This window comes from Pagrus pagrus (assembly GCF_965226575.1).
Source record: "Pagrus pagrus genome assembly, chromosome: 4".
NCBI classification, from domain to species: domain Eukaryota; kingdom Metazoa; phylum Chordata; class Actinopteri; order Spariformes; family Sparidae; genus Pagrus; species Pagrus pagrus.
Window position 1 is genome coordinate 17,930,109 of NC_140188.1, and position 24,006 is coordinate 17,954,114.

At 42.2% G+C, this 24,006-nt stretch overlaps 1 protein-coding gene across 1 annotated transcript; it reads left to right on the forward strand.

Annotated features, from left to right (window-relative positions):
* The first annotated feature begins 17,422 nt into the window (after positions 1 to 17,422).
* On the forward strand, positions 17,423 to 22,310 carry LOC311256759 (mRNA decay activator protein ZFP36L1). Its single transcript, XM_084352052.1, has 2 exons — positions 17,423 to 17,669; positions 19,322 to 22,310. The coding sequence occupies exons 1-2, from the start codon at positions 17,616 to 17,618 to the stop codon at positions 20,573 to 20,575; spliced, it is 1,308 nt and encodes a 435-aa protein (XP_084208178.1). The 5' UTR covers positions 17,423 to 17,615; the 3' UTR covers positions 20,576 to 22,310.
* Positions 22,311 to 24,006: the final 1,696 nt, after the last annotated feature.

Genomic DNA, 24,006 nt, shown 5'->3' on the forward strand with positions numbered 1-24,006 from the left:
GGGGAGAAGAATTGGTAAACTCTGCGAGGGAAAGGCAGAAAATTCCCTGAACTCCCCCTCTCCTCGCCCTCTTGACCACTTCTCTTTTCCTTTCACTCCACGCTTCCTCTCTCCACTTTTACTTTCACTGGCGGGCTCGTTTTGGCACAGACGGTAGACTTGGAGGACTTTGTGACAAAGAGCTCTATTTGCCTTTTCACTGGAACACCTTTTATTGGCTTTCTAGTGTGTCTTGAAAACCCCTGCTACTCACAGGAAGGCCTCAAGGGAGTTTGTCACTTAGTGCTAAAATATTACTTTGATTTCAATTCAAAATCGTTTGACAATCCTCGTGCTGTGCATTTAAGTCTTACATGACGTTTGTCATGAACAGGATCTGAAAGACGTACAACATTACTCCTGAGGTTAACAAAATATTGCGCATAGAAGTGCGAAGGCAAGACGCCAAGGTGAAAACAATATGATGTACTCATCCACAAGAATAGCTATTACATATGATTGCCGTGGCTGCCTTTTTTTTACAGAACAGGAAGTGAATCTAGATGAGTATGTACAAACTGATCTGAAAAGCAGAAACAGCACTCGTGGGCTGTGGCGCGGATATAAAGTACAAGATGAACTATAATATTTGCATTTCCTGTTGAAAAAGTGCATCTGCTACTGTTGTTAGTTACGTGCAAAATAAACAAAGTCCTGTAAATGGTAATTTATTAAATAATTCTGTGTAGTGCCAACTAGAGGGGATCACATTTCACAGCAGTGAAGGTAATTTATGTCTGATGAGACAACCAAAAATTGGGGAAAATACAATATTGCGTGAAAGAGATATGGTACCTTGCTTTAATGTCGCACACATGCTTCATGAGAACTGCTGTATCAGGATTCATTTTCTTAAAGACAACAGAAATGCAGAAATATCATGTTATATTGTTTCACAGCCTGTCCAGTGCATCAGGCCATGCCCTCCAAAATGAGAATGAATAACATATTACAGACAAATGGTAAGTGATACCAAAAAACAAACACAAATGTTTTGTTTGGGGTCATCAAAAACCAGTATGTCATAGAATAAATGTCCTCAAAAAGCTGAACATTTTGATAGTCGAATGGATTATTGTTGCTGAAAGTATGCTGACGTAGTAGCGATGCAAAAAATGTATGGAAGAAGAATAAAACTAGAGAAACGATGCATCACCTCACGTGACCCCTCTCAAGAGATCTCATGGGGAAGTAGACATAAACAACTACTACTACTTGCTATAGTAACCAGTTAAACAAAATAAACAAAAGCAGAAGGTTAAATGTGTGTGGATGAGTGGGAGACATGGTCAACACAGGTTTTCTATTCTTCAGCGAAAAACTGTAGGTGAGACTTTAAGATTTTTAGTTAACAGTAGAATGCTAGCTAACATTAGCCTCAAAGGCTAGAATGTTTACGGCTGTTTGGAGACACCATTACCGATTGAGGACCAAGACCAGATCTCCTCTAAAGGCTGCCCTTACAATCGCCTTTGTTTGTTCACACTGAACCAAGCAGCGCCGGCATAAAGCCACTCCAGTTTGTCATTTCATACTACATTACAGCGCGCCAAAAGAGGCATGACGGTACACATCGTAACATTGAGATCTGTGTGTGTCTATTCACGTGTTTCCCCGGGTGTCCACCTGTTAATCTAAACATGTACCCGCCGACTGTTTATAATCATATGGATGCTGTTATAATATGTTCTGATTGAGATCCTGACCCACCATGCATCTTGGAAACTGACAGTGTTACATTTTTTGCTCTAAATTACATAATTACATAATCAGCATCAACAGCGGACGCTGTCTGACTCTCTCACTCGCTGGGAGGGAGGCTGTTTTCTGGGGGAAAGTTCACCGAAGTCCTGGTCGGGAGGGCTGACCGTTGCGGTTTAGCTACCAGAGACAGTAACTACAACAATACAATAGTGGAAGGTGACAAACACATGGTGAGTTAAAAGTGTTTTGCTCTGAATCCCATCACATAATCACCGCCATTCAACTGCCGGAGTCGCCTGGCTCTACTGTCGGGGACAAACGCTATTCTTCAGACAGAAATGTGACGAAGAGTCGGTAGGACAGACAGGATGACAGAGGCTTTTCCACATATAAATTCTGTATTGTTTTTCCTCATATAAGAGGCTGAAGACACTACCTGCTACCACATTGCAGTTTTTTACTGTTTGGTCCTCTAACGTTTGCTTTGTGGGTTGAAGTGTGAGACATTTCTCTTTTATTTGATGAGTAAAGGATCTGTTTAGTTGTCAGACTCTGAACACCATCAGACCGACACACTCCTGTCCCACGCTGCCGGCTTTCCCATTCACACAGAAGCCGTCTCGCCTCTGTTGTGGCTCTGTCACTACCTCCGGTGGCGGATCAGAGGTGGAACGAAACTGTCCCCACAGTCCGCCTCTGTAACTTTCACACAGACGGCGAGGCGGAATATCGGCGCAAGGTTCCTGCCTTGCAAAAGCTAGCAAACCAGATACGCTCTCGATAGTCGCTGTTGACCGTGACCTCTCACACTATCTCTGTATGAACACATGGCTTATTTGCTTACAAGCGAGACAGGAAAGAAGTTTTGCGTTGGATACTGGAGGTGAAGACTACAAATCCAAACTGAAAGGGCCTGTAGACGTCACTGTTACTCGAAAGTAGGCCAGACTTTACGGCGCCCCCCAGCGACACAGAGGACACTGAAGGGGCTCACTAGTGTGTCCCTTAGCATGAACTAAATTCCAAAAGATAGCGATTAAGGTTACAAATACCCTTTAAATCATCCGAAATTAAGCCCAGCACCTCTGACTTCCCAGATGGTACCTTGTGTTTACTTGTCTCGACGGGAGGATAGCAGGAGAGAAAGTGAAGTTGCTGAGTTGTTTGATTTTTGATCTCTTTGTGTACTTTCTGAATGTCAGTGGTGATAATGTATTAGTCTATGTTATGTATTCCATTATTATTATTATCTATCGTCTGATCACGTATTGATTTTTAAAAAAAAAGATAAACAACAGGGGGTGAGTAATGTGATCGTTGTATGCCTGAACCCTGCGTAACACAGGTGACACCGACTACTACGGCAAGCAATGAGAATGTGTTACAAATGCACTCTTACTTGTTTATTGTTTCCACATAAGATTCATTCAGAAGATCTACTCCACATTTCTCCCTAGTTGTGTGTAATGTCTCCCCCCCCCACCAAACCCAAACTTTGAGAATCAACAACACATTGTATAATAGTTCAGATTTAGATATTAGTTTTTGCTCTTATTACCAGAATTGTCAGACTTTTATCAACTGTAGCCTCGGTCTTATCAGTTGCATCAGTGTGTTGGGCAGAAGAAGAAAGTCCCTTTTGACAGTTTCACATCTGTTTGTCTTATTAACGTCGATCTTTCACAACAGGCTGGCCCATACATGATCATTGCACACTTCCTGTTCATGCTCACACTCAGTACATGCTTCTCCTTTTAGACTTCACACTTCCTGTTTTTATGTCCTTTTCTTAATATGGTATGAAAATAAATTAGCACTGCGTCAGTGTGTTTATTAAAAACAGATGTGTGATCTGCACAGGAGACTGAAAACAGCTATCTGTGTTAAAGGCTAAATGTCTTTACATGTCAAACATTGGCTGAGGAGAGATTGTTTTTAAACTATACATTACGAAGAGTACACAAGTTTGTATCTTTTAAATGTGATCAAAAGCCGGCATTTGAATGACTGCATGGATACGCTCTTCACATTTACACTCTGTAAGTATATTAAGACACTGAGTCATCAAAACCCCCGCATTGTGTCCTCCTTCTGTCTTAAAGGGGCACTATGTAACACATTGTAGCAATTTACACATCTTAATCATTTTTTTATTGGCCTTGTGTGAGCGGATTGTAACGTGACATGAAAAATGACACTTTCCCCGTCTCTCTCAGTTGCCTAAACAACTCTGTGGATGATTTGTTAAAGTTGTTTAATGCTGCTGGACTGTGGATTTCTTTGTGAAGGCCTTGCAACGGATTTTCCGCGACAGTCGAAATGATTTCTCTTTATGCGCGTTCTCGAGTGTTTCGTCTCAGTGCCTCCCTCTGCTCAGCTAACAGAGAGCAACAGAAGCTAACGTTAGTTTAGAGAAGAAGTCTGCTAACGTCAGAGAAAGTTCAACAGAGCCCCTTTAACAGCGTGTGATTCTTCAGCACCATTTCAAAACGATTGTGGAATAATTTAGGTTTTAAGAAACTGTACTTTTTTGTCGATGCTCTAATCAATATTTTTAAAACAACATTGGATCAAAGAACTATGTAATATGAAAAGAGTCACTCATACAGTTTGCTTCAGCTCTACGGAGCAACAGCTGTTTTGGTTCAGTCTTACTGCTCTACTGAGCACCAAATGGCACACAAAGCAGAGACCAAAGGAGAGTGAATACTGTCCTTAAATGTATCAGGTAGCCTAAAACAACATATAAATACTGAAGTTGCTCTGTAGCACATAAGGGGTGTGTTTTGAGTTTAGAAGGATCTCCGTAAGCTAATGCTATGATGTTGGCTTGTCCTCAGGGTGATTATTGCAGGTTTGCAGTTATGCTGATGGATACATGAGGTCACGTGTTAGTGATAAAGGTATGGACTTGAGGCCGAACACACAGGCGTTTAAATAAACACTCATAGTTAACTGTTGACAGCTCCAGGTGTGGCTTAGGCATGACGACCAGCGAGAGAAGTGACTGTTAGAGAATATCAGAAGTGAAGAGTATTTTTCACTGAAAGTAGAAAGCTTGTCTCGATGTAAAAGATGCTCCTCTCTCAATGGGCTTCGGAAAGAGTTTGATTTCCCAACTGGCCCAACTGGCGGTAGCTCTCTCCTACTGTTGATCTGACTGGTTTAAGTTAGCCCTCGATAGACGGTGATGGACAGATGCCTCGTCCAATCAACAATTTTTGCTCAACTCACAATTTAACACACAAAGTAAACAACAAAGTAGGCTACACTTCCTCAAAAAGAAAATCTTTCCTATTTCTGAGCAGATAAATAAATGAATATATAAATGAAAGAGACATTAATTAACAAAAAGAAATTAGTGATGTACATTAAGATCGTTTATGTTTGCCTGGTCTTAAGCTTCTTTATTCCCTGCCTATATTTAGATATTCACAGTAATCGTCTCCTCTCAGACAGCAGACCTATTCTCCGCTTCATGACAATATTTTTTCTGTGTGTCACCGCTTTCAAGACATTGTGATTCATGTCCTGATCCTTAAAACACCACAGCCTCGATGCTGAGCGAGCAGTATTAAGAGCTCAGCTGCGTCTTGTCCGTGGACGTGTTATTTTAGGTCCAGTGTTTTAGTTTTAAGCTAAAATCAGCAGTGGGCTTGTGGCTGCCGAGCCAATTCATGACACAGCACACACATCTTAGCTCGGAGGACAATAGGCCCCTCTGTGAGGACGCGCTCATACGCATATGCACATACACACACTGCTATGTTTATACAGGTGGGCAGAAAATGAAGTGGTTAGCGAGGTGTGCGTGTGTGTGTGTGTGTGTGTGTATGGTGAGTTTGGTTATTGAAAGGAAAGGAATGGATATGGCGTATGTGTGTTTAGCCTTGGCTCCCCTCCAATGAATACATACCACAGTGACACTAGCAGTGCAGAGACCAGCAGAATTCCTTCTTATGAAAATAAGCTTCATGGAAATGGAGAGAAGAGGAGAAAACGGAAGAGGAACAAAATAAGACATAAATGGGCACGAACACCTTTTACACTTATGCAATACAATGCACGTGGTCTATTAACAACCTTTCTTGACCTTTCGTACACATTTCCTGGTCTTCATTGGCAAATTGAAATGGCTCAGGTGTCGTCATGTTTGCCTACGTGCGCAGCGTCACTCAACATGATATCAAGTGGTCACACATGGCAGAGGTTGTGACCTTCCTCACAATCGACCACTGATTTGCTGATGAAGACCATGAGATATGGTTGAACGCTCAGAAAAAGCTGGCAAGTACACCTTGAGTTGAGATTATTTTTGTAACACACTGACCCCAGGGTCAAGAATGAACTTCCACGTTCTCCACCAATATTAAAGTTACAAGAGTTAAATGAACATCTCTCAAATAGCAAATACTATTTTTCTTTTGGGAGTTTTGTATTGGACTGTGCTAGATAGTGCAGTCGCTTGAGATGTTGCGTCCTGTGTAGTTATGCCAATAACATTCGTTCATTTCAAGATTCTGGGCATATTTAACAGGTACTACCTTTAAATGTATCCCTGTCTTTCGCTGGGATCAACATCAGCTATCATCATAAGGAAGCAGTGGTCAAGAAATCCAAAAATTACCGCTACGCAAACAAAACACGTTGGTGCAGCAGTCAGCCACGTGTGACAAAACAAACAGAGCCCATATAGGGAAGTTACAAACGATTGGGTACATGTACGCATGGAGACAGGCTGAGCTTTTGGGAAGTGACTTGTTGTGTGAGGTGGTTTTGGGGTACTGACGGCTGCAAAAAAAAAAAGAGGAAGCAGAGACTCTGATGACGCTGTGTGTCAGTGTTTGGCCAGAAGCCCGGTGAAGTGTTAAGAAGCACTAAACAATGAGATAAACCTGAATGGGTATTTTCATGATGGTTGTTCCCAGAGGAGTGTGTGCTCTCATCTCCTGTGCGTTTTCAGGCGAGTCTAGCCTAGTATCATGGTATGCTCTTACCACACTCGCACACACACACTCATCCTTCACCATGACATAATGTTTACCTTTAGCCTGATAGGTGAGCTCCTTAGAAGAAGGAGAATCACGTCACCTGGAGATGCTCACAAACACCAAAAGCTGGATGTGCGTCATCAATTAGATCACAGTTAGATAGTTAGATAGATAGATGCGCACGCTCGATGGGCCCCACAATGCGGAAGACAATCGAGTCATTATGGCTTCATGCGCCACTGAGCAGCTTTCATAGAAATGAACGGGACTTCGCCTCCATGGCTGTGTCCAGGTATAATTAAAACGTCCTTGATGGACTCCAATGACAACATACAGACACTGACATCACGAAACATTTGCCAGCGTCATTCCCCTGATTCACAGACAGTTGACAGACATGCAAGCTAGCACAAAACATGGAAACTATACAGGAAACAGGGTGGCACAGACACTTCCTTTCCACAGAAACTATGCACTGGAATGACACACACACACACACACTCACACACACAAAGGATTGCACATGCACACACAGGAAAACACATTCAAAGAGTTATATATCGACATGTAGCCGAGAGGAAACACAAGGAATGGGAGGAAATGGAAACCTGAACGCACACGTACTAGCACAGACACACACAGAACTGTTTTCATTACACGTTTCCTGGATACCGATACATAAATAAAAGACGTCATTTTATATGAAACTTCAGATCCATCAATATACCTGTGATCAAACACACCGATCAATATTATGAGCTGTTCCCTGGATACGGATGGATGAGCACAGTTTGAGAATATACAGACCTGGAATCATCTTTTGGCTTCACACACACACTTTGACACTCACATCCACACATCAGCTGCGGCCGTAACTCCTCTCTGACTCGGGTTAACAGATAAACAGTTTGTCTCTTTTCAACCATACAAACAGACACACTCTCCATTACCGTTATGTATAGAGGACATCTTGTCACAGAGTGTTTACACAAAGCTTTCAGACGAATGAAGAAAAAGCTCTAAAAGTATATTTACATTTACCTCTCACAGCTGACATAAATGAAGTTTGTAATATTATGTGTGTAAAAGATGAAAAACCGGAGTTATAAACATACATTCCAACAGAAAATGAATTGCCAAACCTCCTGCCCCACTTCTGACTGGATAGGGCTAGGGTCAACTGCTGTGTGTACACAGCTATGCATATATAAACACACTGATAACATACACACAAGCTAATTCACCTAGCCTCAAGACGACCGTACTGCATAAGCTGCTGAATGAATAACATCGTATTAACTCTTAAATCTGACAGTATTGAAGTATGTTGTGTTGTTTAAGAGAGCAGAAAGAAGCATAAATACACATTAAAGTTGTAATTAGTAAAATATGGTGCAAATTTGAAAGTAGGCCTAAAAATATAGAGCATATAGAGAGCAAGGCCATTAAAGTCCTATGAAGTCAAAGTCACTGTGTAAGTCTATGGCTTGTAGTTTTCTAGGTATTTTGTTTTTTAGAGTTTGTAACTTCCTGGAAAAATCATTACAAATGTTCATGACTCATCCTGCACTCAGGGACGTATATTAATTTTCTTTATTTTATGATGTTGCCATCGATGTACAAAAAGAGGAACACCACAGTGTCTCTCAGGACCGCACCACATGGATTACTGTACAAAAACTTTAAAACTTTTATAACTTTATTCAGTGATTTGGGTGAAACTGGGTCATGCTTTATGAGGAAAACGTTAGCTGCTGTTAGCTCGGTAAGCGGCTCTATTCGCTGACTCAGTCCCGCTATTGGCTGCTGCCTGTTTTTAAAGGAAACAACGTAACTATGTTGATGCAAATAGCACTCCATTTGCCGTTTAATGAAACCTCACGCTTTTAGGATCACATCGGTTACAGTAAATTAACTTGAAATATTATTATTCTCTGTGATTTTGCGACTGAGATTGTTTTACAGAAGCGGAAATAAACAGATGAGCAGTTTGAAGAAGCATTGTTTGGACTGCACAAGGGACCTCATATATGTGCACAAATATCTCAGCAGCACAACACTGCCAACAGAAAATGTGCGCTCCTGCTTTTCAAAGTCCTTCATTCCGTTTATTTTGAGTTTAACGTATGATGTTGATTTGTGAGTTTAAAGCTTCAGGGGCTCAACACAGGTCCCAGAGCTACAGGTTTGGAGTGTGAGTCATCCTCTTGAGGAACGTGCCGTATCATTTCATCATTATCACAGTTTCATCTCACCAGAATTACCGAAGGGTTTGCCTGACATCTCACTGGATTAAACCACCCGTAACTGCCGTATCTCAAACGTTCGATATCTCTTTCATTCATCACCAAAAAAAGCACAAATCGGTTGATGTCGTACGTTTGTGTTTTCCTCACTCTTCGCCAGCACATGAGAAAAAACCAATACATCAGAAGCAAAATATCTTTGGGGAATTTTTACACAGAAAAATGTCTGACGCTGCAGAGTAGCAGACGGACACTCTGTGTTCCCCTTTAACTGCTGCGGCAAATCAATTTGTTGCAACACTACTCCCTCTGACGCTCTTCACTTGGCCTCACTTCAGTATCCAAACACCTGACATCACTCTGCGCTCTTTTTACGTGAGTGATCTTGTTCCTCTCTAAGCCTGAGGTAATTACCAAAAAAAAATCTCTTTCAAAGGTTTTTTCCTGAGGAGCAGATTAAGAGTAATTAGTTCCAATTATTTTTGACATTTCAGCTAAGTAAAGTCTCTTCTGAGTTGGATTTTCTCCTCAAATCAGCCACGAGAACACCAGGTCAGACCGTTCTGATGACAATTTATTCTCCAATTCATTTCAAGGTGCAACATCTGAAAGGAACACAGCCCGCTCGTCTATCATGACACTTTATCTTGCTTTTTCCTCACCTCTGCCCTCTCTCTGTCTTGCTAGCTTAGCATTTGAAACATCAAAACTCAATTTTTCTTCTCATCAAAATGAATTTCCCATGAATATATTTAGATCTTATCACACACTGTTTGAGATTAATGATCTTTCAGTGGGAATTTTTGATCCCATTCCTTGTGTGTGTGTATTTTTGTCCCGTTTCCTGAATTAAAACACACACTTCTGGATTCTTCTGGTCAACATAAGTCTTATCTCGCATGAGGCTGTCAAAAAACACTAAGCGATAACGTTTTTTTTGTTATTAGAACAAAGTTTTGGGTGTTTGTTTTGGGTTCAGGAGGATCTCCAGGAACTGTTGCTTAACACACACACACACACACACACACACACACACACACACACACACACACACACACACACACACACAGCTTTGGGCTCTCTTCCAGGGACTGCTGGGGTTGTGTAAGTTCCCCTGCCTACCAGGCTCTGCGTTCGCTCACAGGCTCTGGCTCCCTGCCTTTGCCTCTTCCTCTTAAAACATGTTTCAAGTGTATGGTAGTAAGCATGCACAGACATGAAAAATAAATAAAAACACACATACAGCGTAAGGTAAAAGATCCATTTCTTTATACATAAAGGCAAATTGATTGAATCCTCTCAGTGAAGTCTACCCAAACACTGTGGACGTGGTACAACAGCTCCCCCTGCTGGTGGATCAGACACACGGAAGAATTTAAAATGATGGCGGGATGTTTTACATGCACGTCTTCTCATATACATGTATCAACAATTACAAGTCTCAGAGGAGATGATTCTTTTCTGTGTGGCAATTAAATCTTGTGTGATTTGTGAAAAGTTGGATGTGTTTCTGTAAAACAACCAGTCGCAGGGATGTTTAAAGGAGCAATCTGTTAGAAATCGTCACCAGTTGGGGCAGCATGCCACCAGAATAACCGCTACCTGATGCTAACTGTTGATCTTTTTACATCCATGACTGTAGCTGCCCAGTTAGCCAGACTAACCTTGGAGTGTTAGTGTTTACACCGCAAGCACAGAAACCTTGGGACTGCCAGGAGGGAGTTTTTTAAGGCCCATGGCATGATGGGAGACCCAGCAGGGAATGCTGGCAAGGAGCAGGACAGGCAACAGTAACCCGGGCTCAGCAGAGATCGAGACGTACGCAGGCCAGTTTGACGACAGGGAATTCAGCACCAAGGTGGTTGACAGTGGCTCTGACCAGAGCTCTGACTCCGGGGATGAGTAAGACACAGCGGGCTCAGGCAGGGAGTGGGAGGAGGTCGGTCATCACAGAGGCTGGCAGCAGGGAAACGGAGCCAAAGTGTTTTCACAGAAAACTGTGAGTTAAGGTTTCATTTTGACCAAAGTTGGTGATTGTTGGAACAGTGCAAAGCAAAGCAAAGATGGTGTTGTGTGCTTACAATGAATTAACAAGGCAATTAAGATCGTATTAGTTTGGTAAAAACCAGAAACTTGAATTCAAGCTTACAGTTCAATTAGGAAAACAGACCTGAGCTACACTATCGCCTCTTGAGGGGCAAAGTAGTGATAATTTGAGTTCTTTTAATGAATTTGTGAATGTTTTAAACCAAAATTCTTACATATTGCACCTTTAAATTACATCTACTGATGTACCTTTATTTCATCAATCATTTTTTTAATAAAATACATTTCAAAGTGTATGAACCTCTTGACAACATTTTATTAAAACTGTCAACACAGTAGCCATCTTGTGATTATTACACATCAAAAGCAGCCTTTAGGTCTTAACCCATATAATGTTTTATTATCTGAGCTCAGCACACTTCACCCAGCAGAGGGCAGCAGAATGAAGCAAATACCAGCAACATCCAGGATGTAAATATTCAGTTCCTCCACTTTTAAAGAAGCTGTGAAACTGATTTAATGAGGTTGCAAATATAAAGGTAGTTATCTCTATTAAATTACACTACAGTGTGGTCACCCAAACAAAGAGCGTATACATCTGAATATTTACATCTACATGTGATTGTTGGGCCTCTCATTTCCAAACCACGAGCGTTAATATGTTACTATAACAGCTTTTACCGTCTGAGAAGACTCTAATGTTGTCTCTGATGTTGGGTGATATGGTTTAACTAGCAGTCAGTGTTACAATTCATCCCAATGACGTTGAAGAGGTGTGAAATCAGGACAGAAAAGTCCTTCCACACCAAACTCAAGTGTTTTTTTTAAGTTTCTTGCTTTGTGCCCAGGGATACTGTCATGTTGTAACAGAAAAGGGCCTTTCCTGAATCCTCATCGCTGAGTTTGAAGCACACATTGTCGAAAAATATCAAGGCACGGCAAGTCTCTTTGTATAGCACATCTGAACGAGGCAAAACAACGTACTTCACATAAGACTCAAAAGGCCTTAAGACAAGATATAAAAGTAACACGAGACACATTAAAAAGATTTAAAGAGTAAAACTAAAGGAACATACAGGATCATTGTCACTTTGGGCCACATAGGGAACCTCAGTATGTCTGTTGTACACAGCTGATTCCTTCTTGGCCACTTTCCCCCCAAAACAAATGGTTTGAAAGAACTGATGCCTCATCTCTCCCATCACTCTCCCACTCTGAATCATTGTCTCTTTCACCACGCTAGATCCTCGGCAGACATTTGTCACTGTTATCTTGTTTTTAACCCTTCCATGCCCTCCTTCTCTCTCGGTCTCCGGCTCCCTTTCTAATTGAATCCACAGGAGTGAATTCCAGTGGGCAGGAGAGGAGGAGCGGGGAGGGAGAGTGATGTCAGAGGTCAAAGGTTGGGTTGTGACCTTTGGCCTGTGAGTAGAACCCTACTGTGCGACGTTTCTGGATGTGTGTTCATGGGAGGGGTTTGTGTGTGTGTGTGTGTGTGTGTGTGTGTGTGTGTGTGTGTGTGTGTGTGTGGATACGAGAGTAAGAGTCATACTTGTTATGTATTTATGCATAAAAGAACATTCCAGTGTAGTCACTCTGGTTATCATGTCTATTCATGAGGTAGCCTTTATACTGATGCTAATTTTTTTTATCCTCTCTGCAGTGGTGGAATGTAACTGAGTACATTTACACAAGTACTGTACTTAAGTACAATTTTGAGGTACTTTTCACTCATTCACTCCATCTCAAAGGGAAATATTGCACTTTTTACACCACTTCAGTTACTTTGCAAATCCAGATTATTAATACAAAATACTAATGCTGCAACATTGAAGTGATGTACACATTAATTAATGCATCAATAATTATAATCCATTGATATAATATATATAATTCTTATGCTAATACTTTTGTACTTAAAGGTGCAGTATGTAAGAATCAACCACCTGTCGAATTCATATCCCAAACAAACAGGGGGCAGCATATCACAAGAGTGACCGCTAACTGCTGCTTACTGTAGCTGCTGCCATGGGCTCATCTGACTGTGCAGCTAGCGGTTGTATTAGCTGAATCTTTCCGGACTGGGATCTCAGAGCACCAGGGGATTATTTGTGTTGTTTACGATCAGACTACCATCTCTCGAGGTAAAATGAGGCTAGGAGCTAGCTGGTTAGCATGCTAACCTCAGTAGATGTCCCTGCAACACAATAGATAGACGAAAAAACTGTTATTTTTTCACATTCTGTTGGTAATTTTAGTTATTTTTTATGTTTTAGACCCTAATCTTTATATACAGTAGTTCTACAATGTGGTATTACTACTTTTACATGATGAAAAGTTGATAACTGATCTGTTAAATATCAGTTTTAAGAAAATAAATGTGATTTCGGAAAAAGTATTGTATTTTTTCTTCACAATGACAAACACTTAATGTTCATTTTTGGATCACAGTTGCACAAAGATTGGGAGAAAGGGTGGCATTAGCTTACTAGTGATAAGATCACATAGTAATTACACTGATGGTTATCAACTGTGGCTTTGCTGAAGTTTCCCTATCAGTGAATCTCCCTTCGTAATTCCCAAACACTCTCTGTGAGCACACAAATGCACACAAGCCAGTGGAGCGGGGGGGTACATTGTGAAAGAAGGGAGGTGGTGAGGGGCGTAGGAGGTGGTGGGGGGGTTGAAGAAAGGGGAGGAAAAGAGGAGCAGATGTTCCTCAGGTCCACAGACCCCTCCTCCCCTCTCTTTAATATGTCACTGGTAAAAGTGGCCTCTTATCTGAAGACGCCTGCGTGGGGCTGTGGAGGAATGACTTCACTTAATCAGGACTGTTTCAATAGGCTGAGTGTGCAACAAACGAGGCTGAAATACAATTGTTTCGCTGTTGACAGTGTTGCGATTGCTGTATAGATTAGCAAGCTCTCCCCACACATCCTTCCCATTCTTCCTCTTAATGGAAATATGCTGCAGTGTTTGTTCATCGGGAATTCTGTTAAATATGTCCCAGAAAAAACATGTGACTTCATTTCATCCAAACACCTTGTTGGATTAGGGACCCTACAGCCAGCCGTCCTTGGCAACCCAGCAGTGCAATGTCACCTCTGTAAATCTCCTGTAACGTCAAACAGATGTTGGATCAGCAAACGCCGTTCTAATGGCACGGCTAATTATTTCCCTGCAGGAGGATGATGTGACAAAGCGAGGGAATGCGTCCCATGACACTTTAGCACATTTTGCGTCTGGTTGATTAATCCCAAATCTATAGTTCAACCTTGTTGCAGTGAGTCTGTTGCCTGCTTCCTTCCTTTAATGCCTTCCTCTCATTCTCCCTGTTTCTTCTAAATAACCCCCAATCCTGCCCCTTCATCCCTCTCCTTACCCCCATCTCTTTCCTCCCTAACAAGCCCTCCTATCCCACCCATTCACCATCCTCTGTTATTTCCACCGCATGTGCATGTGTGTGTGTGTGTGTGTGTGTGTGTGTGTGTATGGGGGTAGAGAGTCGCAGAGGGCGGGCCATTAGTTTGTTAGTTGGTTCTGCAGCTCATTGAGCTCATTGTGCTCATTGTGGCCCTCGAGCCCAGCTGGACTCAACAAGAAGCAAGAACTCTCTTTCAAATCTCTCTCCACCTTTCTCCTCCCTCCTCCCCTCCCCCTTTCCTCCAGAAGACTCCCCCCCCTCCCTCGCTCTCCCTCCACTCGCAGTAATCCCCACCTCACCCAAAAGGGATTTGTTTACAGAAGTAAACTCTACTCGCCAACCAAACAGCTTGTTTATAGATAACACTTCTTTACTCAACCAAATTAGCGGAAGAGGCCTGCTTACCTCAACGCACTCGTGTTGTTGACGTCTTGCTAATGGCTTGTTGTTCGCAGCGGTGGTCCGCGTCTCAGGGTAACAAACAAACACAAACCTCTTAAGACGATGAACTAATTAGGGCAGTGTCTCACGTCTGGGTTAGCACACAAGGGTCAGTCGCAGTATAATTAGGCCTTGTTCACACTTGGCATTAAATGAACTTTGGGTCATATGATCAGTTAAATACAGGAGAGAACGCGGCCAAAATACACACTGGGATCCTCAGAGCTGTTGGAGGTGGTGTGGAAAGTCGTCCACATACGTGAAGGTTTGTGGACCAGTTCCACTTCTGGCCTGGGACCTTCGTTGCATGTCATTCCTCCCCTCTCGACCTTCATTTCTGGTAGGGGCCCAGACACACCAAACGGACATCAAAGAATTAGTGGCAACCAAAGGCGACTGTTGCTTCGCCTCCCCGTCACCTGTGTTTCGGCCAAAAAGCTGCACTTGAACACACCGCAGGGACTACGGCCAATGGCCAACTTCTGTGCCTGTGTTCATTACAAAAAAGCCAAACTGGAAGACTCTGGACTGTGGATATACAAACCTAAAGAAGCAGATACTAGTTTCACACCACTCGAGCTAATAAAACCACTTCTGATCGAGAATATGTCAGATAAAACGTTACAAACTGCGCTGACGTTTTTATCTTTTCTTGGATAATACAGCAAAAGGCTCAAAAGGCTTTCACTATGTTTTTCCATTTCAGCCTCAAGTGTGTTGATTTGTTCGGTTCAGACGTGGTCAGACTCCTCATGATGAAATGAAATGTGATCGAGGAAGTTAAATCTGATAACAAAAGGTCACTTAAGATGAATACTGATGCCGGTAGAGATCTTAATTGGATCTCAACGCAATCTGGTACGTCCGGACGACGCTGCATCTGAACATTACATTATAAAATGAAGAGCTGGTTTCACGAGCAGACAGAAGAAATGAATGACCAAGACAGCTGAGCAGATAGAAACCACTGAGAGGGAGAGAGCAGAGAAGAGAGATGCAACGAAGACACCAACTCAGCCTCATATACACATCACACAAGTCAAAGCACAGCTGGCTGAGGCAACCTCCAGGCTGTGTGGAGTGGACCTGTGCCATTACATCATCAGTGCTGGGGTAAGGGGATGTAATGGCACACACACACACACACACACACACACACACACACACACACACACACACTCTTAATGGTGACCACTTGGCCGGACCGAGACAAAGCTTGTCGGGAGGCTTTTTTCTCAGCTGAACTCATCTTTCTAAAGCGGCTCAGAGCCGAGGAGCTGGTTTCCAGAACTTTCTGACATTTTCTTGGAGTTTCAAAACTTCATCTATTCACTCCCAACTTCTTTCAAGTTGTAACATCTCATCTAACTTACTTATCAGATAGAAAAAATAACTAATTTGCAGACGTGCTTTGAAGGGAAAAAAGGTGTAAACTATCATCTTTAAGTGAAGTCACTTGTTGCTTTTATTCTAATCAGACATGTTTATCGTCTCCTCCTCCACACGTGGTATTCAAATGAGAATGAGACCTTTATCGTGCAATCAGTCTAAGACTTCAGTTTAAGGACATGTGAAGACATAGGGACAACCCTGTGTGTGTTTGTGTGAGAGGGACTGTCAGATATTCTCATGGCGCTGCTCTGCGGTGGAATTTTTCACACTTCTACCTTTGAAATCAAAGGCTTCGCTCCTCCTCGTCTGTCTCACAGGGCTAGGCTGTCTCCATGCTGTCTTTTCATCCCATGTGTTCACTCCTCCTGTTCTCTGTCTGCGCTCCTTTTTTGTCCTTTTCTGTTTGTGTTTGTCTGCTCCATGTTTCTTGAGGGAGTTTTGTGAACATATGAAACAGCAGATGTCATCACAAGATATCGGGGTCACAGTCTTAAAGTGCAAACTGCATTAGGTCTAATTGTTCTGATTGCAGCGGATGATATTATTTCAGCTCTAAAATAAGAGAAGACTAATACAAAGAAGTACAAGCATTAGCTTAGCCAATGTGCTGAAAAAGTTGTAAGTACAAGACGATATAAAAAGCCAACTATTACGATAATCAGTTAATCATTTCAGTAATTTTTCAAGCAAAATGTCAACATATGCTGGTTCCAGCCTCGTGCTACTTTTCTTTATTCTTTGACTTTCTGTTGGACAAAAAGACGTCCCTTTGGAAATTGTGATAAGCATTTTTAACAATTTTTTGACATTTACAGACTTAAGTAAAAGATTATTGTGAAAATATTTGTCAGATTAATGAATAATGAAAATACTCATTAGCTGCAGTCATAGTAAGGACAGACTTACTTATTATAAACAGGTTTTATGGTAATTAATTTATCGTCTCAAACCTGTATTTTAGATGTTGTGTCATTCAAGCTAACTTTTAAGCACTCACAACACAGGATTTCTACATGATCTACCATCTTCCTTTAACTTTTAAGGGAGTTAAACACTACTTTCTATTGAGTTGGGTACCCTCCTGTGGATTTGGGTCTAGTAATGTCTGGAGAGAAGCTGAAAACATTGTGTGTCTGACTCACAGAGACGTGGGAGTGGCCAGCAGCAGTGTTAGGTTTTAAATCCACACGTGGTCTGGCTCTGCGGCTTGTTTAGCACCGCACTCATAACTAGAAACTTCTGACCGACTCATGCCAGCGAGTTGCCCACGTCTATCACTGCGGGGGCGGACGTGATCGGACCAAGCTTTTGATAACACGGCTAAGAAGAAAAATGCCTTCTTACCCCCTCAGCCAGTTCACGGACCTGGAGGAGATGATGTGCAAGGTAAACGGAAAAGCGCAAAGAAAGCGGAGCAGGGGGAAAAAAAGTTGGCTAGGTCAGGAGGGTGATGTTAGCCAGCTAGCTCGCTAGCTAGCTGCTCTGCTAACTTTCTGGCTAACTTTGCTCGCTTCATCTTTTTTTTTCCAAGTGTGCGTTAGCGGATGCTGTCGCTGTCCTGCTTGAACAGTTTGGTGGTAAACGGGGGCTTTGTCGAGCTTTTTTTTATCTGTTTTGTATGATGAGTAAGTTTGCCTGGACCTGAAGCTAACAAGTTAACTGTAAAGTTGACACAAAGTTGGAAGCGTTGTAGGGGTTACGGTTCATCGCGACGGGTGGCCATTAAACTTCTTCTAACCAGCTAACTTGGTGATTTAGTCGCAATTAAAGTTGGGTAACATGATAAATACAGCTTTCGCATGTACGTGTATAATCTCACTGGCTTTATTAACGATAAACGACGCCAACAAGTCGAGTCAAAACACCACCGCAACTTCAACAAAACTGAGCTAACTGGCTAACTTGTGTGCTTAAATGAGCTCATTAAAAGTTGCCAGTTAACGTGTTAAACGTGTGTGAACGCTGTGTTGTTAACGTGGAAAAGTGTTTAAAGTATACGTTAATGCTATACTTTTTACTGTAACTTACTGCATGAGCTGCATAGCACCACTGTATCCTGCCCCTGCTTATTTTCATCACAATAGTAGATGCAGCTGTGTGGGATGCCAGGTTACATCTTTGTGGGTTTTTAACAGGTAGGAAAGTTTGCTGCTCTGTTATGACTTGAAATGTCAAGTGGCCTCCTGTTGTGAACCCACTCAGCAAGTCTCAAACTGCACATTTTCAAATGGCAGCAATGTAAATATTGTTTTTTAATGTATCATGCAGTGGTCGGTCTATAATCTGTCTCATATGTAAGCACATCAGAGTTTTAACTAAGTCTTCAAGCTCACTACTCTGACTTAACTATTGCATCATCAGAGATCCTTATCTCTTGAATTTTTATGTTCACTTTCATTTCTGTCCTGTAGCTGCTTTTATAAGAAAAACGGAGGAAATCTATCAGACAAAGTAAAGATGGACTGATTGTGAAAAAAAAAAAAAAACCAGAAGAGGGTGATTCAGACTGCAGAGCCGAAGAAAAACATAAATCTGCAGGGTTTGACAGAAGTTTAAAAAAAGTCTGTTTTAATTTATACTTGTATGCAGTGTTGTGTAAAGTACCCAAGAGTCATACTTAAGTAAAAGTAAAGATATCGTGTTAAAATACCATTTTGGTCAAAGTAAAAGTCACTCATACAAATAGCACTTGAGTAAAAGTCATACAGGAGCAAAAGTAGTTTTCTAGCAAAAACTGAACATAACTGTCAAAAGTAAAACTAATTATATATACTGTATACTTTGGGTTTATAAATTACCAGCCGGGCCAATTATCAGATCAGATATTGACATTTTTCTGATTATTGGAATCAAACTTCATCAACTTGTGATGAAGTTGTTAATGTAGTCAGTAAAAAGTACAATATTTGCCTTGAAAGTGTAGTAGTGTAGTGTAAAACAAAGAACAGGGACTTGAAAGATATTATTATAAGTCATTTCTTGATTTGAGTTGTAAAGTGCATGGGCTTATGTTGTGTTCCTGTCTGTTCTTTCTACAGCAGTTACTGAATCTGGATTTGAGGGAGCAGAGTAGACCACCACCACCCCTCAGCTTGGCCATGAGAACACCAGGTTACATCGGTCAGCAACGTAGCAACACGTCGTTCTCCCTCTCGTCTCTCTCCTGCCTCCCTGCTGATCCTTCAGACAGTGTATTCCAGACCTCCAGCCAATGGGGGCAGCAGCCAGAAAGCCCGCTGCCCTCTCAGCTCGCCAATTCCACCCAATGGGGCAAGGCGGGCTTCCTGGCCCAGCGCTCCATCAGCATGGTAGAGACCAGCAGCGCCACAGCAGCAAGTCTAGGCTGGCCCGGTGCTGACATGAAGCACTCCCAATGTGACATCAGCCCCACTGCACTGACCAGCAGCTCCTCCTCCTCCACCTCGTCTGTTTCCTCTTCCTCGTCACGTTATAAGACTGAACTGTGTCGATCTTTCACCGAGAGCGGCTTGTGCAAGTATGGAGGGAAGTGTCAGTTTGCTCACGGGTTAGACGAGCTGCGGGATCTTAGCAGGCATCCGAAATACAAAACCGAGCCGTGTCGCACGTTTCACACCATCGGCTTCTGCCCATACGGTATGCGCTGCCACTTTGTCCATAACAATGAGGAGGAAAAGAAACACTCCTTCTCTCGCTCCTCCTCGTCCTCTTCCTCCTCCTCAAGCATTACCCAGCAGCCACCTTCCTCCTCTCGCCTGCACAGACCTCCTCTTGTCAGACAGAGCTTCAGCTTCGCCGGGTTTCCCTCTGCTCCCCAGCAGCCCCTTCAGCCTGCCCTTACTGCTCATCCTCCTCCTGCCACTGCATCTTTCACATGTGCTCCATCGGCTTCTCCTCCTTCCTGCGCCGACATTACCGACCTCCTGTCTCATGCCTTCCTGGAGATGGACTCTGCCTTCGAGGCCTCCCCTGCCCACCAGTACCAGCCCCCCATGGGCCAGGCCGCTACAACAGATACCCGCTCTCCATTCCTGCCCTCCCCAGACTCCGGCTGTTCTCCATGTGGGCCATCTCCGAACGCCTCCCCTTCTCTGAGACAGAGTCCCAGTGCCATCGGTGTCTTCCCAGGACCATTGGGTGCAAGATCCCTGTCTTACACCTCTCTGTCAGATCAGGATCAGGATGGAAGCAGCTCTGCTAGCTCGCTCAGTGGCTCTGAATCCTGCGGAGGACTCAACGACGCCAACGGCAGACGTCTGGCAGTATTCAGCCAGCTCTCCGTTCCTGAGGATGCTACTGGGTTCTGCCTTTAGACTGGAACACGGACATACACATTCGACATGCAGACCCAGAATACTCTGTCGAGACTCAATATATACTGCACACACAATGCTCACACACACACACATGACCCTTATACATGCACACCTACACATAGCTACTGGACTGAGACCTCACACGTTCCTTGCACCTGTGTGGCGTCAAAGGAAACAAAGACTTTGTGATTGACTGTTAACGCTCAGAGAGATTGGCCTGTTAGATTCATGTGGTTAAAATGTCACTGGCATATATGCGTAAGGGAAGCCACAGTGATACTGAAACTAAAATGTGTGTTGCCACCAAAACAGAGTACATATCAAGAGAGAAGTTTAATAGCGTTGGAAGTTATCGATGCTTTATCACAACTGTACGTTGAGATGGCAAAGATAATGTAATCAGTGTGATTGGCCGATGAGTGCCGCCTGTTGTTAAGTCCAACCACACCATTTATATAACATCATCTTGTGAGTGATCTAAAGAATGTGACAAAGCCAAAGACATCTGTTTGTAGCTCAGACGTACGTTTTGATTACAGTGGCACAAACACACAATGTGACCTTTTTGTTTATGAATTGTTGTTTTGCCACTAACTGTCCACAGTATTGCGTTTATAAGCTGGTGAAGTAGTTTTCTTTCCCTCACAACTGTACAGTCTTGAGGTCATGTTTAGATCACTGGCCTCGTACCTGAATGTTTTAAACAACTGAAGTGCCTGTAGCGTTATTGAACAGGCCGTGTTACCTTGTTGAAGCTGGTTTGCTAGGAGAGATGTGACAAGGGGTGAGAGTCTGTTTTTGTTTTTTGTTTTTTTTTAAATCAAGCAAGTTAGTGTGAGTTCTCTGTTCTTTGTCTCTTGTGCCAAACGACCAAATATATAACCTTTGACCCTCAGATTGAACTGAACAACAAAGCCCAAGTGTGCCTGATCAGACTTGTACAAATCTGATGTCCATGACATATCTCTAATTTATTTGTTGGCACAAACGGTTAGCATTGCGGAGAAGAGATAAAGATGGACCAAAAATGCCCTCAATGAGATGCCGCCACGCTCTTCTGCATCCTGTTTTGTTAAACTGATTTCATTTGGACATAGCTTGAGTTACAAGTCAGCCTATTACGTCATGTTTACCTCTTGCATGTTACCTAAAAAGAACCTCGTGGTGCCGATCTGTATTTTAGATGATCTTAAACATTCCCAGGAGTGGTTTCTTCCCCCCTCCCTCATCGACAGGCAGCACCAACGTTACATTTTTGATAAATATTAATGTTTCCGTGCCTTTCACCCCACTCACCATATTTCATATCTCCTTCTCATTCAGTATTGATTCCTGTTACAGTTTTGTCCTGTTACGAATGTGTAGCTTCCTCACACATGTGAACTGTGCGCCCAGGCCTGTTGCCTTACTGAGCTAGATCCAGCGTTCTGTAGGGTAAGGGTATGTATGCTTAGTGTTATAGAAGTTTTACTGGGCTGTTTTGTGTGTTTATGATGTAGTCGGTTAGGAGAACAGACACCATGCTGTTACTGGTCTATTTAAAATTGCCTTTTCATCGACATGTTTGAGGCCTGTTTAGTGTTAAAGGTGATAATCTTTAGTAAATTAATTTCTTTAATTTATTTTAACGTATTTATAGAGGACTGAGTTGTTAATGCTTGTATCAAGTTTAATATATTTGTTTTTCTTTTTGCTTTTTTTGTACTGGAAATAAAGTTGTTTTTTTTTTTTACTGACGGTCTTTACTTTCAGCTTGTTTTTCTTGTATCACCTTCAGGGTTTCACTTAATCCTCCACAGGTAACCGAAACCTATTGTTGAGGTGCTGATGCAACAGAAGTTACGGGACTCGTGCGCATTTCCTTGAACTTTATGCGTAGTTGTATGTATGTATTATGCTGTCTGTAGTATATTTGCAACAAAGTTGACACATGAATGACGTTTTTGATGCAAGGTGCAGGAAGGGAGGAAGCAAGCAGGAAACCAGTGAACTGTCATTATGGTTTGCATTGTAGATCACTATCCCCCAAAGGGCCTGCACTGTTGTGGTTAACTCGATCTACACGCGATGTCAAAAGTGTTGATGAGCTATGAATTTACTGTGAAGTTGATCATCTCAAACTGAGTGATGATAAGATGATGTCTTCCTGGAAAGCAACAAAGCAGCTGGGGAGACAGATTAATTTCTCACACTCACCATTACTGGGTAAGATAAACCTGAACCCACAGACATGATGGATAATTGTACGAAAATTGCTACAGAGGATACAATCAATAATGGAACATCTAATAATTATAATACATTTTATTTGTCTAGTGCTTTACATGATACTCAAAGACACATATGGTTTAGTTTATCTGAAAACTTGAAAAATCACTGCTACGCTGGGAAGAGATGATTAAGAATACAGTGCTTTATAAAAATACAGTAAATAAAGCTTATAGCTAAAGAATACCTTTAGCATGAATGCACATCATTTAGTTTAAGAGTATTTAGAGACTGGAAATTCTGTTTCCATCCACAAGTGGCACTATACAAAAGTGAAACAAACACAACCTTCATATTTCCTGGTGAAATTGCACCTGGGGAGCAGGAAATGAATCAGACTGACAATGAGCTGCAGCTTCTGCTTGAAGAATGTGCTTACAGACCAGTGCTGCGGTTTGTTTCTCAATCCTGGACTTTTCTTTCTTTTTAACTGGAAGGAACTCTGCAGGCTTTTTCTCTGATTGCACCAAAATAAAAGTAAACCATAAAGTATTAATAAAATGTGAACTGTTTCTTCTGAAAGTTCCCTCTGTGTCCTGCCTTCATACACATTTTATATTTTTAATAAATAATAATTTAAGCAGCTATTGTTCTGTCATTCTGTTACAGCCAGTCTGCTGAAGGATAGCAAGACACTGGTGTGTGTGTGTGTGTGTCTGTGTGTGTGTAGTCATGCCATTGAGATTTCATGTGGAGATAAGAAGTCTTTTGTTTGGGGTTTAATCTGACCAATCCTAGGCTCTCACCCATTTCCCTTATCCCTCACTGCCTCCACTGAATCCATCCTTCCTCCCTCACTTTGTTCCTCTCCTTTCCTTCAATTAACATCCCCTCACCTCTGCTCTTTCCTCACTCTGCCCAGCAGCTGTGCAGTAGTTTAATTTGCTATAACTGGGGTGAGGGAACAGGCGCTTGACACAGCTTAATGAGACTTTATTTGGTGCCACATTTGGGGAAGTACACTCATAATACATTTGAAAGTGAAATTAGGAAAATTGTCTTGTACTTAAAACGAAATTGTGGCCCAGACTACCTTAATTAAAATGATTTAGAGAGGACTAATAAAGCATCATTACTTTATGAAAAGTAATGATGGTAAGAAGTTTTTTGTTTTTTTTCCACCATTCAGGATGTCCAACAAAAAAGGGGCTACATATGCA